We start from the raw sequence: 17,761 nt of genomic DNA on the forward strand, positions 1-17,761 counted from the left end.
AAACTCTGGGAGATAGTGAAGGAAAGGGAAGCCTGGTGCGCTGCAGTTCATGGGGTTGCAAAGAGTTGGACACGACAGAGCAACTGAACAACAACAAGAAGAACAATTTTAACACTATTAGGGGAAAAAAATAGAGGTGGAATCTTATTCCTATCCCTGAAACTGATCTTGCCTTCTGACATGCTTCACCCAATAACAGAGAACAGAAGTGACTGTGTGTGATTCTGGGCATTGCCCTAATAGGCCTTGGAGCTTCAGTTTTCACTCTGAGGGGCTTCAGTCATTTTAAGTACCCTGCTGGAGATGCCCAAGACAACCCAGCTGCTCTTAAGAGCCACCCCAGCTGAGATGCCATGCAGATGAGTGAAGCCCTTTGGGCAACTCCAGTTCCTGTTGAGTTGCCCCAGCCCACAGCGCAGAGGGCAGCTTACCAAGCCCAGCTGTTCAGACTTGGGGTGGTGCAGGGTCAAACTGGCAGTGCCAAACCCTAGGAAGGGCCCTTCTTCCAGCCAGCAGGTCCTCCACTGAACCCCTCGGCGCTCTGCCCAAGGTCTGGGGGCCCCTTCAGCTCAGTTCTGTCCTCTCTGACTTGCCTCTGTCCCAGGGCTCTTCCCTCTGCCCCTACCCCTAGCCACGCTGCTTACCGCGCAGGCCATGCAGGGGCGCGCCTTCACCTCCTTCAGGCCCTCACAACAAGGCTTTCCTCTTTGCCTACCAGTCTGTGTAAGATCACCAGCCCTCCCTCTGTCCCGGCTTCCAGTTTTCTCTGTCATTTAGCAACGCCTAATTCTAGTACCTGGGGCTTCCGCGGTGGCGCAGTGCTAAAGAATCCGCCTGCCCATGCAGGAGACACAGGAGACGCAGATTCAATCTCTGGGTCTGGAAGACCCCAGGGAGTAGGAAATGGCAACCCATTCCAGTATTCTTGCCTGGAAAATCCCATGAACTGAGGAGCCTGGCGGGATACAGTCCATGGGGTCGCAAAGAGCCCGACGCGTCCGAAGCGACTTAGCACGCACGCACGCACGCAGCCCTAGTGCCCAAGGAGAACCATGAATAGTGCTGAATTTTACTAACCGGTGACATGCACTTTCTCTCTTTCCTGCCAGCTCTGAACGCCTACGAGGGCTCTTTTTGCCCCTTTTATCCGTGGTATCGCCACTGTCCAGAATACACCCTGGCCCATCGCAGGCACTTCCCTGAATTCTCCGTACACAGAAAGGATGCAACGTTCCCTGTTAAGCAGAAATTTCCTATTTCCCGCCGCTGCCTTACTGTTCTTGTCTCCAGAATACAGCCGGGCAAGTAAGTATTTGCTGAGTGAATTAATTTGCTGAAGGGCTGACAGCATGTCCTAGCGGTACCTGACGCCGGACTCCGTCTGCAGGGTAAGCCGCCTCTGTGACAGGATTAACGTGGGGGCGCCGCGGGCGCGCACCCTCAGGGGACCCGGCTTTGGCAGCGCCCCTTTAAACCTGCGGTCAGCTCTCGAGCCAGGTCGGCATCGCCGCTTTAACCCGAGCATCGCCCCGCCCCGCCATTTCCGGGGCGGTGTCATTGCCCATTTAAGAGTGGCGTGCCCCCGCCTCTAGGGCGGAGCTTAGAGGCTTTAAGGGAGGGGCGGTTGCGGCTGGGGTCCGCCGGGATTAGTGCGGTGGGCGCGCCTCTGGCCGCCATTTCTCAGCGTTTACGCGGAGCCGACCCCTCGCCGCCTCGCGCGGCCCTCTCCCTTCCAGTGGCCTCGAGTGGTCGCCGCCAGGTAAGCGCGCCACCCGCCTGGCTCCTCACGCCCTCCTCGCCTGCACCGGGGCTGCGGCCTCGCCGGGGACCCTCAGGCCGCCCGGTGCTTCGAGGTCGGCAGCCGAACATGTCCCGTGAGGGGCGGGCGGGCGGCGGCCGAGGGGCTGGCGCGGAGGGAGGGAGGGAGGCCGGACGAGCGTCCACCTGCGGGCGGACGTGGTCGCTCCGAGACGTACCGAGGACTGGTAGCGAGCGCGCTGGGCTGACGCGCACTGAAGGCAGACGGGCAGGTGTTCGGGGTGGGGGTAGGGGTATGGGGGCTCCGGGAGCCGCTCTCCTTTGCGCTCCGCGGCCGGGCCCAATGCATGGCTCCTGGGGTCGGCTTCAGTAGTACCAGCGTTTATGGTTCTGCTGTCTGACCAGCAGTAGCCGAGTATTTTTTACCTTTTGGCTACATTTTAATATCGTGTGTTTTTCAGAGTTAGGGAAAAGTTTCCTTTCATTCCATTTCTGTCCTCTAACAGGTTGCTGAATCCGAGACAGTGGATTGTTTGTACATAAGCTAGTTTGCAGGTTTTCTTTAGGTAGAGTTCACTGGGAAACCATATGTGTGATTAACTGTTGAATTACTCCCTTGCAGATACTTTCTGTGTTGGGATGACTAGGATGAAGGGTGTTAATATCCTGATGGTGTTCGCTGTAGGTTGGCTTATAGCTTTGTCAGAAAGCAAGTACTGGAGACAGGGTTTTAGAAAGACCCAGGGTGTTCTTAACTTGCTGCAAGTAATAGTTCCTTGGGGTGAGGGTAGCAATTGTTTATCAAAGGTTGCGTCCACCAGTCACAGGAGAGTGTATACGTGTCACGACAAACTTTTGAATTTTAGGTATGTATTTAAAAAAAGTTAATTTAGGTGGTAAATGGATGACTTCGGTTTGCAGTTTCCCACTTAAACTCTTCCTAGTTCACAGCTGAAAAGTCAGGCTTTCAATACTATTTTAAAAAAATGTATATATATATATAATATACACACCTACCATCGAAAAATTCCATTGTGTCATTTCAGACAAGCTCCTTATTGAGTGCCTGATAGGCATATTGCAGTGCCCGCTGGGTCACTGTGGGGAACGAGTCAGACTAGGTCTCTGCCCTTGCGTCTTGGTGGAGAAAATACCCAGTAAAATACAAGTTGGTATATTAAGGGTTGCAAAGAGCACAGTGGGGGTACTAAAAGGAGACCCTGATTTAGAAAGCAGGGATTGATTTTCTGAGGAAAAGACATTTCAGCCAGAAATCTGAAGATGGCCATGTGAAGTGGGAGGCGGGGGTTAGGGTGGGGTTGGGTAGCGGTGGGAGTTGAAGGGGAAGGGGCATTCCAGAAAGCTGGAGCAGCTAAGGCGGAAAAAAGGCTCCCAGTTGAAAGACGCCTGGGCTGAGTGGCAGAGTTACTAGAGCGGAGCGAGCTGAGGGGAGTGGGCGCCGGAAGGGTCGGGGCGGAGGAGGGGCTGGAGCCGGGAGCCAGGCAGTTAAAGATTGTTAACAGGAATCTGATTGGTGGTTGCTTAAATCCACTGCTGCGGCTTGGTGAAGGGTGCTGGGAGTGGGGGCGGGGTGGGAAAAGCGTGACTGGGGCGGGGGGGGGGAGGGAATGTGGCAAAGCTTTTAAAAATGAACAATAAATTTAAAAAATAAACTCCTAACATATTCATATATTCTTATTATAGAAAAGTTAAGTACCTCCACACGACCCTTTCTAGAGATAGCCTCATTTAAGTTTGTGTGTCCTAATGCTTTTGTGTGTGTATATAAAGTGTCTGTGTCAGCTGTATTTTATAAAAACAGCTGTGTTGTATGCCATTGGATGAACCATTATTTAACTACTTGCGTGTTGATAGAGGCATTTAACGTTTTCTTAATTATGCCTTGAAAATTTTTGTTTCAATGGCTTGGAGCGCATATGGGACATTTCTTTTTAGGATATCCTACCAGAAATAGAATTGTTGTGAAAGGGTGTGTGTGAACGTCATTGTTTTTCACAGATCCTTTTCAATACTGGATATCTAGAGTCTTTTAAAAGACAATATCTTTTCTTAATTTGGATTTGCTTGGTTACTGCTGAGGTTGAACATCTTTGTAATGAGTATTTCTTTATTGCATGTCTTTTAGAGCTTGTTTCTTCATATCGTGTCCATTTTTTCTTTTCTGGGTTGTTTATCTTAACTACGTGTGATAGTTCTTTATTAAACTGCATGTTAATCCTTCAAAAATATTTTTTGCTGAAAACAATTTAAAAGCCCATCACCCTAATATAATGTTTGTTTTCTCCTAGTACTTCTTTTACTTGTTTAGCCCATCTGAAATTTGTTTTCATATAAGTGTTTTCATATTTTTTTTATTAAACTTGTTTGTGGCATTGAGTTTCATAGTTCAAAATACATAGTTATGAAATAAGAAAGTTGTATTTTTCCTTAGCAAGTTAAGGAAAGTATATTCTACTTATATAATAAGTATATTCTATATTATATATATATATAAATATATAGATATAAATATAATAAGTATATTCTATTTATATAATGAATTTTATTTTTAAGATGTAGGATGAGGTGAAAGAAAACTTGTTTTAGAATTCATTTACTTCCTAAGAACCACAAAGTTGTAGTGCATTTTGAGCATTTTTTCCCTTAAAAAAGCTTTTTTATTATGAAAAATTCAACATATACAGAAGTAGTCAAAAGAATATTATTAGTCTCTATGTACCCATCAGCTTCAACAGTTGATGGCCAGTAATCTGGTCAGTTTGTCTCATCTCTTCCCACTTAACTCTCTTCTTGTATTATTTTGATGAGTCCGAGAAATCATATCATTTCTTCTATAAATGTTTCAGTATGTATTTTTGAAAGATTATTCTTAAAAAATGTATTTTTAATGCCACTATTTTATCCAAAAGAAAATTGGCCGTACTTCCTTGATTATCATAAGCAATCCAGTTGGTGTTCAGATGTGTGTGTGTATAATTTGTGTCCTTAGAAAGTTCAGATGACAGCTGTCATGGTTTTGCGAGTTTATCTAATTACATAGGAGTATTCATACTTGTAAAATGAGGTTGTAATTCTCAATTTATAGCTACTAAATTATTTTTTAAATGTTATTTAATATTTCAGCTTTTATTTTTATCGTGTTTACAAATGCATTTAGTTTAAAACATCAGCTGGTTATGCAAGACTTCTTGTAAGTTTTATATATATAATAGTAAATGTATGATTGACAAAATATTTTAGTTTGAGATAATTTTAGACTTAGGTCAAAATTACAGTAGTACAGAGTTCCCATGTATATTTCACCTAGCTTCTCTCATTGATAACATCTGATAACTTAAGGAGAATCTAAAATAGGTCCACACTTTGTGATTATCTCTGAATCTGTAGTTTCCTTTGTATCTCTCTCTTTTTCATCCGCTTGCGGTTTATTTCTTGAATATGCCAAATTAAGTTTTAAAAAACAAATTCATCATGTATGTTTTATGATTGCATTTTTACTCAGCATCTTTTTAGCTGTGGTCTTTGATAATTTATTTCTTATTTCTATATTGTGAGTTTTGCATGAAAGACCAAGATTTGGAGTCAGAAAATCAGAGTTTGAGCCCCTGTCTTCACTATTTACTAAATAATGGACTTGGTCAGTGGTTTAATTTCTGTGACTTTTAGTTTGCGTATCAAAATAAGACTATTTTTAGGGAGTTTTTCTGAGTACCAGTGGAGATTGTTTACTTCAATCTCCAAAGTAAACATTTGTTGCATTTGATGATGAAATGTGCTAAGTGGCTAAGTATTCAAAGTAGGAATTGTATCCTTCAGGAGCTTACAGTAAAGGAGACAGGCGTGTAAATGAATAATTAAAATCTGATTAGTGAGACAAAAATATTTTCATAGTTCAGTGAAAGTCTTATGGGAATGACTAACTCTTTAGATGTCAGAGAATGTTGCTCAGGGGAGATACAGGTAGAATTAAGTTAAAAGGAACAAGTAGGGATCTTCTGACATAAGGGGGTTAGAAGCCTTAGGGTGACAAGTACAGCCTTTTGTAGACAGCTGAAATAAGACTGGCCAGCAAGGTCCAAAGGGAGCATTGTCCACGGGGAAAGAAGCCTGAGGAGACTGGGCCCAGATGTTACGTGTGAGTGCTTTGTAAACTGGAACACTATTTGAAATTTTAGCTGTTTCTTTAAGGTATAAACAGATGAATGTACAAATGAATTATGCCGGAAGGTGGCTCAGCTGGTAAAGAATCCACCTGCAATGCAGGAGACCTGGATTCAATCCCTGGGTTGGAAAGATCCCCTGGAGAAGGGAACGGCTCCCCACCCCAGCATTCTGGGCCTATAGAATTTCATGGGGTCCATGGGATGGCAGAGTCAGACACGACTGAACGACTTTCACTTACATCCTTACTTGTAATGTGTGTATAGTAATCTTTATAGATACTTATGTTTTCATGAAATAGCATTTGTTTATTTTTAAATTAGCTTTTATTTTTATCAAGTTTATCTAGTGGTAAGAGTCATCTGCTATTAAGTCTTCTTCCACAAAAGAGCATTCTCCTGAATTTTTCTTCCTTCTCAAGGCAACCACTTTCATATTTTAAATAATAAGCTCATTGTTGCTTCTTGAGTTTTAGTTTCCTGTAGTTTCATGAACTACCTATTGAATTCCTACCAGGCAAGATGAGGAATTAACTCTCAGTTCACCCTGACCTGTATTAGCCACCTCCTCTGAGTTATCGTTACTTTATACTTAGGGTTCAGTCAGTCAGTCAATTCAGTCGCTCATTCGTGTCCGACTCTTTGCCACCCCATGAATTGCAGCATGCCAGGCCTCCCTGTCCATCACCAACTCCCGGAGTTTACTCAAACTCAGCCCATCGAGTCGGTGATGCCATGCAGCTATCTCATCCTCTGTCGTCCCCTCCTCCTCCTGCCCCCAATCCCTCCCAGCTTACTTAGGGTTAGATCAGTATTAATGGTAATATATTATGACTTAATTATTAGCTGAGTCATAAAGTGCACTGTGGTTTTTTTCCCTCTCTGCACAACTTGTTTTCTCTGTAATTAATTATTTATTGGCTTAGTTACATGTACTTATTTTTCTCAAACTCTTCTTAGTTTTGGAAGTTAAACTTTAGCAAGGTAGTTTTTAATGATGTTTTCATTTTATATGTGCTGTATTTAACCTCTTAATTATTTTGATTAATAATTGGGAAAAAATTATTTTGATTAACTTCAATGTTCTTAATGGAGATAAGAAGTAGCATTAATTTGACATTGTAAACAATTGTTTATATTATGTAGCAGCTTAAAGTCTGTAAATAATAGTAGAATATGTGATAAAGATGTTCATTTGAATTATATTTGTATTTTAGCTAAAATAGGTGATTATTTTTGTGTTAGTACTATAAATGGTCAGAGAAGGAGTGAAACTTGTTGGGATGGTTGTTACCATCAAAGGGCACGGTAGTGTATGGCGTTGTATCCTGGTGTTTGTAGAGGTGTATGACTGTTGTATACATAATTTATTGACCCAAAAGATCTGCTGAATTTAATAAATGTTTACCCCTCTCTTGGCAGATTAGCTTCTTACAACATAGTCCAGAAAGCTTAAAATTGCTCTGAGCTCAATGCCTTGAGGTCTATTTTATGTTAAGGTCTTTAAAGTAGCCAGTTTTAATTTTTTTCAAATTTACTTGACCAGGTGTTTTTTTAAATAACATATCTCTAATGTCCACAGAACTTTACTAAACTACACCATTTGTCTGAGAGCTTATTGTGGGAGACCACTGACCCCTTTTTCTCTTGGTCCCGCAGTGACAAGATGCTGAGCTTCTTCCGCAGGACGCTCGGGCGCCGCTCGATGCGCAAACAGGCCGAGAAGGACCGGCTCCGTGAGGCCCAGCGCGCGGCCACGCACATCCCTGCGGCCGGGGACGCGCGGGCCGTGATCACCTGCCGGGTGTCCCTTCTGGATGGGACCGACGTTAGCGTGGACTTGCCGGTACGGAGGGCGGGCTGACTTGTGTGTTCGTCCTGAGGTCACTTGCTTCTTCTGAGCTGGTACCTTCCTGGGGGACGAGTTCATGCCAGCTGGTGCCGATCAGGCGCCGAGGCGCACAGGTGCCTGATACCTGTAGGGATAGTAAATGCTTCGCTGGAATTAGTGGCCGCTAACTGGAACTTTGAGATGTCAGGGCGGTTGCTGACTGAGTCCTCTGTGTGTGTGTGCGCGTTCTTTGGGATGGCATTATGTAGTGTGCTTTCTGGGGAGTTCTCACAGTCCTGGTTGAGCAGTTATTAAAGCAGTGAGACTCTTTGGGAAGAAGAATGATACTTACAGGGATCCCATAAGACTCATAGTTCTCTGAACTTTTTTGTAATTTTCAAAACACTTTCCTTTCCTCAATACAAGTACTTTCTCCACCCTTGGGTGTGCTTGTAGAAATTTTAATGGAATGAAGTGAGGAAAAGGACTTTGTTGATATCCCTCAACTCGACTGCCCATCTCTTTCTTCCCAAAGTAGTTTGCAGGGTGGTTTTTCCATACACTGTACTCTTTATTTCAAGACTGGATGTTGTAATTATATTCAGATTTGGGTGTTTTTTTTTTTTTTTTTTTTTTGCAGTTATGAGTAATCATAACTCAATGTGAAACAATCCAGTGTGTTTGAAAGGACTTCACTTATTCCTAGCAGGTCTTTTTCTGAGGGAGAAGAGGTAGCTGTATGGTTTGGGGGGAAGTAGAGTTTCTTTCTGAGCTGTTTGCTAATACCAAATCTCTTTCTCATGCCTTTGTCCTGTATAAAAAACTTTACATAACTAAGCTGTCAAATGTGTGATTTGAAGTGTCGTTGAATGTTCTCGTATCTTCCCTCTCCATAGATGCTTTTTAGTACACACACCTTCACCCAGAATGCAGTTTTTAAAAAACCCTTTGGGCGAGGTGATGGCTTGGATGCTGCTATAATATATAGTCCAACAAGTTCTGGAAGACCTTCCGCTCACAGAGTGAGAGGTTAAGGAATCGGATGACTTGTTCTAATGAATATCCTGATTAATTGAATAATTTAGAATGTACTAGTATATATCTTTTACGTTTTAAAAATAATGGCGTATGATAAAATTACTCTTAAGACACAGGATATCTTGAACTGTTTTGAAGTCATGTTTATGTGTATTTATTATATTTATACATTGCTCAGTCACTCAGTCATGTCCTGACTTCACAGCCCCATGGACTGTAGCCCACCAGGCTTCTCTTGTCTGGAGTTTTCCAGGCAAGAATACTGGAGTGGGTTGCCATTTACTACTCCAGGGGATCTTCCTGACCCAGGGATTGAACTCGCATCTTTTATGTCTCCTGCATTGGCAGTATTGTCCAGTATTCCAATATGTGATACTTTGTGAGGATAGTTTGCATATTCGTTTCTTATTTGACAGTTATCCTAAGAGTTTTGTGTACTAGTCCATTAAAATATTCTTAGGTATGTGACAAAAAACTTGAGATTTCTGTATAAGAGAGTAGAAAGAAGTCTCTTATTACCTAATGTTTGAAGTCTCAAGTTTGCTGATGGAGGAGAAGATACTAGGAAAGTAGAATTTGGAAAGGAGTTTTTTAAAAAGGCAGTGTATTGTGGAGTGGAAAACAGCTCTGGGTTTTAAACGGCTAGTGACTGGTATGGAATGGTTTCCTTTGCTTGTGCTCAGTAAGGGCCTCTGATGCTTGATTAAGGCCCAAAATGTTAGCCAGCCTCTCTCATGCAGACAATTGTGATGAAAGAGCCAAGAGTTTTAGATTTGACTCTTTGTGGAAGTAGAATAGCTGCCTTTTCAGCTCTGCAGTGCAGGTGAAACCCTAGAGTTAGTAAACTCTAGATGCTTGTGTGGATATAAAGTGGGCATATCCCCCCTCCCCCTCGCCCCAGCTAAACTGCCTTACTGAAGCAAAAGGCTAGAGGAATAGTGATTTCTGGGAAGAAAAGTCTTTCTCTTTTTCTAATTTAGCTTTTCAACCATTAGAGTTAATTTTGGAAATTGAATGAAGCACATATGTATTTCCCATTGGGGTTAGCATCAGTATTGATCGTGTCTATCAACACGGAACTCAGATGATTGCCCAGGCAATCTGTAAGGGATTACCTATAATTAAGTAGAGAAATGTAGGTCTATACACTTCAAATTATTATATACTAGTAGTAATGGTCATTTTCTTCAGTTCTCTTTTCCTCTCAAAATTGGAGGAGGGATTTAAATATCTTCTACTTTTTTTTTTGAAGGAACTAATGCCTTTTAGTAAATGATAAAGGCATCAGGTAGAAATTCCTAATTATCTCTGATTTTTAAACTTTCTCTTTGGAAATGCCACAGTATGTCCTTTGACTTATGAGCTTAGAATTGGTTAGTAAACAGCTTGTCTTATAAAACTCTGCTTTTCCTGAGTTTTAAATTAATAGGAAATACTTGATTAACCATTACATAATTTTTATATATCTGCTGGTATAGATGCTGAAGTTTTTGAATTATATAGACCATTATATCTTAAAATAAATGAAAAACACCCCGTGTTCACTAATTGTAAGACTTAACATTATTAAGATGGCAATACCCTCAAAACTTTAAAGATTCAGTATAATCCCCTACAGAATATCAGCTGATTTACTTGTGGAGATAGACAAACTGATTTTAAAATTCATGTGCAATTGCACTGGACCGGAATAGCCAAAACAATATTGAAAAAGAACAAAATAGTAGGACTTATATGTCCCAATTTCAAGACTTACTATAAAGCAGTAGTAATCTAGATGGTGTGCTTTGCTGGTACAAGGACCAATGGAATACAATAGAGAACCCAGAAATAAACCCAGACATCTATGGTCAGTTGAATTTTGATAGGCTGCCAGAGCCATTCAATGCAGGGAAAAAGAAAAGTCTTTTCAATAGCCTTTTGTATGTGAGTAACACACAGAAAAGAATGAAGATGGACCCTTAACTCCTGCATACACAAAAATTAACTCAAAATGGATCAAAGTCCTAAACATAAGACTATAAAAGTCTTAGGGGAAAATATAGGAATAAATCTTCATGACCTTGGATTTCATACTAGTTTCTTGGATAATGATACCAAAAATATGAACAATAAAAGAGTAAATAAATTGAACTTTATCAGAATTATAACCTTTGTGCCTTAAAGGACACCATCAAGAAGTGAAAAAACTGTCACATAATGAGAGGAAGTATTTGAAAATTATATATCTAATAAGTAGCTGGAATATGTGGAGAATTGTTAGAACCCAATAATAAAAAGACAACCCAATTTAAAAATGGCCAAAGGATCTGAGTAGACCTTCCTCCAAATAGGATATGCAAATGACCAACAAGCACATGAAATGCTTGACAACATTAGTTGTCAGAGAAATGCAAATAAAAACCATACTATTTCATACCAACTAGGAATGCTAGAATGAAAATGTCAGATAATATCAAGTGTTGGTGAGGAAGTGGAGAAATCTGAACTCTCTTACATGTTTCAGCAGGAATGTTAAAGTGGCCCAGCTGCTCTGAAAAACAATCTGGCAGTTCCTCAAATCATTAAACGTAGTTATGATGTGATTCAACAATTTCATTTCTAGGCATCTGCCCAGGAGACTTGAAAACACGTTTACACAAAAACTTGTACACAAATATCCATAGCAGCATTATTCCAGATAACCAAAAGGTAGAAACAGCCCAGCTATCTGTCAGCAGGCCAGTGGACTAACAAAATATGTCACATCTGTAAATAGAATACTGCTGGACCACAAAGGAAATAGGACTGATAGCTTCTACATGGTACGTGCTACATAGGTGAACTTTCAAAACACTATGCTGGGTGAAAGAAGCCGGTGACAGAAGATCACACACTATGTGATTCCGTTCATGTGAAAGTCCAGAATAGAGAAATCCAAAAAGGGGAAAAGGTACATTAGAGGTTTCCTAGGGTAGAAGGGTGAGAGAATGGTGAAAAGGGTAGTTAGGCCCATAGCTAAAGGTTATGAAGTTTCTTTTTGAGGTGATGAAGATTTTCTAAAATCAGTTTGAATATGTCTTTGAATTGTATACTTAAAAAAATATTTGTTAAGGCTATGCCAGGTCGTAATACAGCATATGGGATCTAGTTCCCTGACCAGGTGTTGAACCTGGGACTCCTGCATTGGGAGCACAGCGTCTTAGCCACTGGACCACCAGGGAAGTCCTGAATTGTATAGTTTTAATGGGTAAATGATGTTGTTGTTCAGTTGCTAAGTCATGTCCGACTTTTTGTGACCCCATGGATTGCAGCACTCCAGGCTTCCCTGTCCTTCACTATCTCCCAGAGTTTGCTCAAACTCATTCCATTGAGTCAGTGATGCCATCCACACATCTCATCCTCTGTTGCCCCCTTCTCCACCTTCCCTCAATCTTTACCAGCATCAGGATCTTTTCCAGTGAGTCAGCTCTTCACATTAGGTGGCCAGAGTATTGGAACTTCAGTTTCAGCATCAGTCCTTCCCGTGAATATATTCAGTGTTGATTTCCTTTAGGGTTGACTGGTTTGATCACCTTGCTGTCCGGGGGACTCTCAAGAATCTTCTCCCGCACCATAGTTTGAAAGCATCAATTCTGTAGCACGCAGCCTTTTTTATGATCTAGCTCTCATATCTGTACATGCCTACTTGGAAAAACCCATAGCTTTGACTATAAAGGACCTTTGTCAGCAAAGTAATGTCTCTGCTTTTTAATACACTGCCTAGGTTTATCATAGCTTTTCTTCTAAGGAGCAAGAGTCTTTGAATTTCATGGCTGTGGTCACCATCCTCAGTGGTTTTGAAGCCCAAGAAAATAAAGTCTCATTGCTTCCACTTTTTCCTCTCCTGTTTGCATGAAGTGATGGAACCAGATGCCATGATCTTAGTTTTTTGGATGTTTAGTTTTAAGCCAGCTTTTTCACTCTTCCTCTTTCACATTCATCAAGAGGCTGTTTAATTCCTATTCACTTTATGCCATCATCATCTGCATATCTAAGGTTCTTGATATTTCTCCCGGCAGTCTTGCTTCCAGCTTGTGATTCATCCACCTCAGCATTTTGCATGATGCATTCTTCATGTAAGTTAAATAAGCGAGTTGACAATATACAGCCTTGTCGTAAATGATCTGGTATGTGATTTATATCTCAAAGCTGTTTAAGAAAAAGAACGCATAGATTTTTTTTTGTATACTTATGTTTTATTCCGCTTAAGGTTTTTCAGTAGTTAAGGAACATGATAAAGATGATACATAGCTTTTATTTAGAAGTGATGTGGTTGTTTTATTACAGGGAAGAGAAGCAAGAGACTGTACAGTAATATAAAGTGAAAGTGAAAAGTGTTAGTCAGTCATGTCTGACTCTTTGCAACACCATAGCCCGCCAGACTCTGTCCATGGGATTCTCCAGGCAAGAATACTAGAGTGGATAGCCATTCCCTTCTCCAGGGGATCTTCCAGACCCAGGGATTGAACCCGGGTCTCCTGCATTGCAGGTAGATTCTTTACCGTCTGAGCCACCAGGGAAGCCCCTTACAGTATTAAAGACATAAGATAATGGGGCTGCAGACTAATCGTGGCTGTGAGTTTGCAGTGGAAGAAATGTGTATATAGGAGGAGGAGGAGAATGAAGGTTAGAAATGAGCAAAATATAATTCGAACTCTGGTTAGAGGGTAGTGTTGATTGTGTGGAAGATTGTGAAATGGTAGTCAGGCTGTCCTGGAAATGAGGGGTGAAGTGGGGAAAAGAGCTTCAGTGCGATGTGTTTAGAAGCCATATTTTAGAAGGCTTAAAGGAATGATTGGGGACTGTCTTATTTTTTGGCTGTTTTAGAGTCCTTTGTACCTATTGGGCATTTAATAAATAGATATTGTTTAGTTGTGTGAGGAAATGCATGAAGGGAAAATGAGGGGTTGGAGAATGGGGAAAAACGAGACTTGGCAGCAAAAGGAAGACAGGAAAACAACACAGTAAAAGGAAGACAGCACAGCAGGTAGAGAATGGCTGCCTGGGGAGATCTGAGTTTGCTTATATGGATTCATATACACAGGTGGAGATGATAGGAGTGTTCTGGGAGACTGACGGGAAGATGCTATCTTAATGCTCTTAGTCTTCATCAGAAAGAGGATGTGAAGTAAGCACTGGGTCTGAATGAGGTGATGACCTAGATTAATTTGTTAGGAGAGAAAAGGATGTGAGTAATGAGCACTGGTCTAGTTTTAACGAAAAAAATTGTAGTTTGCCAGAGCTGTGTGGATCTTGTTTTCACTCTTTGTTTTCTGCTTGGTTCATATTCAGTAGCTGCAAGGTGAGAGAGTATGTGAAAATGAACAGGATGTTGACCCTGGGATCGCGGATTTCACACACATATTCTACACAGTATGGACACTACTGGACCTTCTTAACTCTTTGCCCAGGCAGTAGACCACTTTGCAACTGTGTGCCTTTGCCCAGGTTTGTACTAACTAGAATTACAGAGAAGCGCAGGAAGGAGGATTTAGTGTCGGCTTTTGGGGCAGTAACACAGATGTACTGATTCTTGAAATCAGAGTTCATTGGAGACCTAAAGTACATTCTAAGCAGAAAGAACTGCATTTTGCTAAGGCTCAGGTAAGACTTACTGGGGAAATTATAAACAGGTAAAAATGCTAAAGTGATAGGAGAGAAGGCTGTAAGAGTAAGCAAGAAACAGTTGTTTTCTAGTTGCTAAATCTTGTCCAGCTCTTTTGGACCCCAGGGACTGTAGCCTTGCCAGGCTCCTCTGTCCATGGGTTTCCTTCTCCAGGGGGAGCTTCATGATCCAGGGGTCAAACCCGTGTCTCCTGCATTAACAGGCAGATTCTTTACCACTGAGCCACCTGGGTAGCTCAGGGAACAGTTAGGAAAAACCATTTTATGCCCTGGAATTTGCACCTTAATCTGTAGAGAAAGAGGAATAATTAAAGGGCTTGAAAGATGAGAGTGACGTTCTGCTTTGCAGTTTTAGGAAGAATTACGTTGGCAGTTTCTGCCTCTTGGTCTTCTGACTCTTGCCTGTCTTGAGTGTCTCTGTTCTCAGCCCCACCACAGACTGTCAGGATTCAGTATCTTTCTTCATTTTGTTTCTGCCTGAGGTGGCAGAGTTGGGTTAACCCTTTCCTTTACTACTTTTAGGCAGATTTAACTCACCCGCATTTCCTTGGCATTTTGTTTATACTGCAAGAATAGCACATATTTATTGTGTTTAAACTAGTTGTGAATGGTTTTGCTCTTACTAAGAACCTTGTGATTGCTTGAGGATGAGAAATACAAGCATATTCAGCCATATGTCTCAGTGGCTAGTACATAATAGACGTCTGTTCATTAATTGTTAAGAATTGAATGATACACTGTGTCAAAAATGTTAATTTTCTGTAAACTAGTAAGTGCATAATGAAGTGAAAAATCTAATAAAGTAAGGGACGAGAAAGAAACAAAAACACTAATTCAAAAAGATACATGCACTGCCGTGTTCATAGCAGCAATATTTACAGTAATAGCCAGGACATGGATGCAACCTAAATGTCCATTGACAGAGGGATGTATAAAGAAGATGTGGTACAGATATACAATGGAGTATTACTCAGCCATAAGAAGGATTAAATTTTGCCATTTGCAACAACACAAATAAACTTGGAGTATATTATGCTAAGTGACATAAATCAGACAGAGAAAATCAAATACTATATGATATCACTTATATGTCGAATATAAAAAATAAAACAAACTAGTGAATACAACAAAAAAGCACACTCACAGACGTATGGAACAAACTGGTGGTTACCAGTGGGGAGAGGAGAGATGGGCGGGGCAGGCTGGGGAGGGAACTGTGAGGTACACATTACTCTGTATAAAATGAATCGGAATGTATGCACAGGCATACAATCAATAGTTTACAATAGGTGTGTATAACCTTTAAAGATTGTGAATCACTGTATTGTACTTCTGCAACATATAATATTGTACATCAACTATACTTCAATAAAAAAATTTTTTTAAAGACACTTAAAAAGATATAATGGGGTAGATCCAATTGTTTTAGGAACTGTTTCCAGGGTTTATAGTAACAGATTGATATTTTTAAAAATTATGACTGAGTCAGGTGTTCACCTACTCAGGATATTATCAAGATCACATTTTCTGTCCAACTGCTGCTAAGCCTGGTCAGGAGAAGGTGCAGGGCTGCCCCTGCCTAGAAGAATCCTGTTGGAGGCTTTGCTTCTGTGAACCAAAGGAGAAGGGACAGCGATGAGCCTGTCGGCCCTGAACTGGAAGCCCTTCGTGTACAGAGGCCTGACCTCCACCCTAACTGAGTTCAGTAAGTTTCCAGTTGATTTAACCAAGACACGGCTCCAGATTCAAGACCAGAAGAATGATGCAGACTTTAAACAAATCAAGTATTGAGCAATGTTGAATGCGTTAGTGAGGATAGGCAGAGAGGAAGGCCTGAAGGCACTGTATTTGAGGAGTACCCTGCGATGTTACACCAGGCTTCCTGTGGCACCATCAAGATAGGCACCTACCAGAGCTTGAAGCGGTTATTTGTCAAGTGCCCAGGAGATGAAACCCTTCTTATAAATGTGGTCTGTGGGATTCTCTCTGGAGTCATATCCTCAACCATTTCCATTCCAGCTAATGTATTGAAAATTCAGATGGCAACACAAAACAACACCGTTCAAGGAGGAATAATAGGCGACTTCATTAACATTTACTAGTGTGAGGGAACCAGAGGACTGTGGAAGGGCATGTCCCTTATTGCTCAGAGGGCCACCGATGTTGGCTGCATGGAGCTATGGGTTTACAGCCTCACTGAGAAGCATCTGATTTTCTCATGCTTGATGGGAGACATTGTGTAACCCATCTCCTCTCAAGCTTCAGCTCTGGGTTGGCAGGGGCCCTGGCCTCAAACCCTGCCAGTGTGGTGAGAACACATACAATGAATTGGAGTCCTTCAGGATGGCAGACACCCTGGTTTCACAGGCACTCTGCATTGCTTGTTATAGACATGGAAGAATGAGGGGTTTTTTGCTTTGTGTAAAGGGTTTTGGCCAAGTTGGTTGAGACTTGGTCCTTGGAATATTATTTTCTTTGTGACATACAAGCAGTTGAAGGAATTGAAATTTGTGACAAGACTGCATGAGACATCCTTTTGAAAATGCTCATTTCTGAAATAGCAACGCTTCCAGTCTTTCCCACTGCTTGGCCCGCCACAGATGCTTAGGTGTCAGCAACAAGTGAGGACTGTGTCAGTGTGAATTGCTGTATCTTGGCCTTGGGTGCTCTGCACCAAACATTTAATGGCATAAACTGTAACGTCCAGGCACTAGTTCTTACTATCCAAGTACCCTTCCACATCAAATATAACGTGAAATGCACGTTTCTTCCTAAGGAAAACTTGCATGAATGTCAGGAACTATGAGTCATTTCCTTTGCAGAGAGTAACTCCTGCATCTCAGATTGTAGCTGAGACTCCCAGATGTTCTAAAGAAGCTCATCCAAACCATGGAATAGAGCCTGTGAGAAAGTGTCATTGTTCTGAACTTCTGGGGGGCTTTGGCTTGGTGTCTGCTGAAGAAGTTCACACATAGAGACCTGGTATACCTCAGGTATAAACCTTTATATTTCAAGATCTTCATTTAAACATAGTTGGAATGTGTGGCATAAACCTTGTATCATTATTTAATAAACTGGAATAATATTTAAAAGAAGACCATATTTCTAACTCATCAGTAATATATTTTTTCCTGGGTTAGAATCAGAACTAGAACTTCTAGAACTAACACGCAAAAAAGATGTCCTTTTCCCGGGACCCGTGATGCCGAGGCAGCTGCAAGGAGCAATGAACGGTCAGGGTTGAGCCCCAAGTGAGCTGAGGGCTCCTGCTCTTCTGGCCCTATCCCTGGGCCCGCCCCACTTGAAG

At 41.6% G+C, this 17,761-nt stretch overlaps 1 protein-coding gene and 1 pseudogene across 6 annotated transcripts in view; both read left to right on the top strand.

Annotated features, from left to right (window-relative positions):
- The first annotated feature begins 1,605 nt into the window (after window positions 1–1,605).
- The window catches only part of EPB41L5 (erythrocyte membrane protein band 4.1 like 5), a 156,925-nt gene continuing 140,769 nt past the window's right edge, over window positions 1,606–17,761 (top strand). For all 6 annotated transcript variants that reach the window (XM_043894711.1, XM_043894712.1, XM_043894715.1 and 3 more), the window contains exons 1-2: window positions 1,606–1,759; window positions 7,599–7,785. In XM_043894711.1, coding sequence (XP_043750646.1) covers window positions 7,606–7,785 — 180 coding nt within the window. In that variant the 5' untranslated portion in view covers window positions 1,606–1,759; window positions 7,599–7,605. The remainder of the gene's footprint in view (window positions 1,760–7,598; window positions 7,786–17,761) is intronic.
- Window positions 16,044–16,994, top strand: LOC122688252 (annotated as a pseudogene).

The sequence above is a fragment of the Cervus elaphus genome, chromosome 33, assembly GCF_910594005.1.
Source record: "Cervus elaphus chromosome 33, mCerEla1.1, whole genome shotgun sequence".
Lineage (NCBI taxonomy): Eukaryota > Metazoa > Chordata > Mammalia > Artiodactyla > Cervidae > Cervus > Cervus elaphus.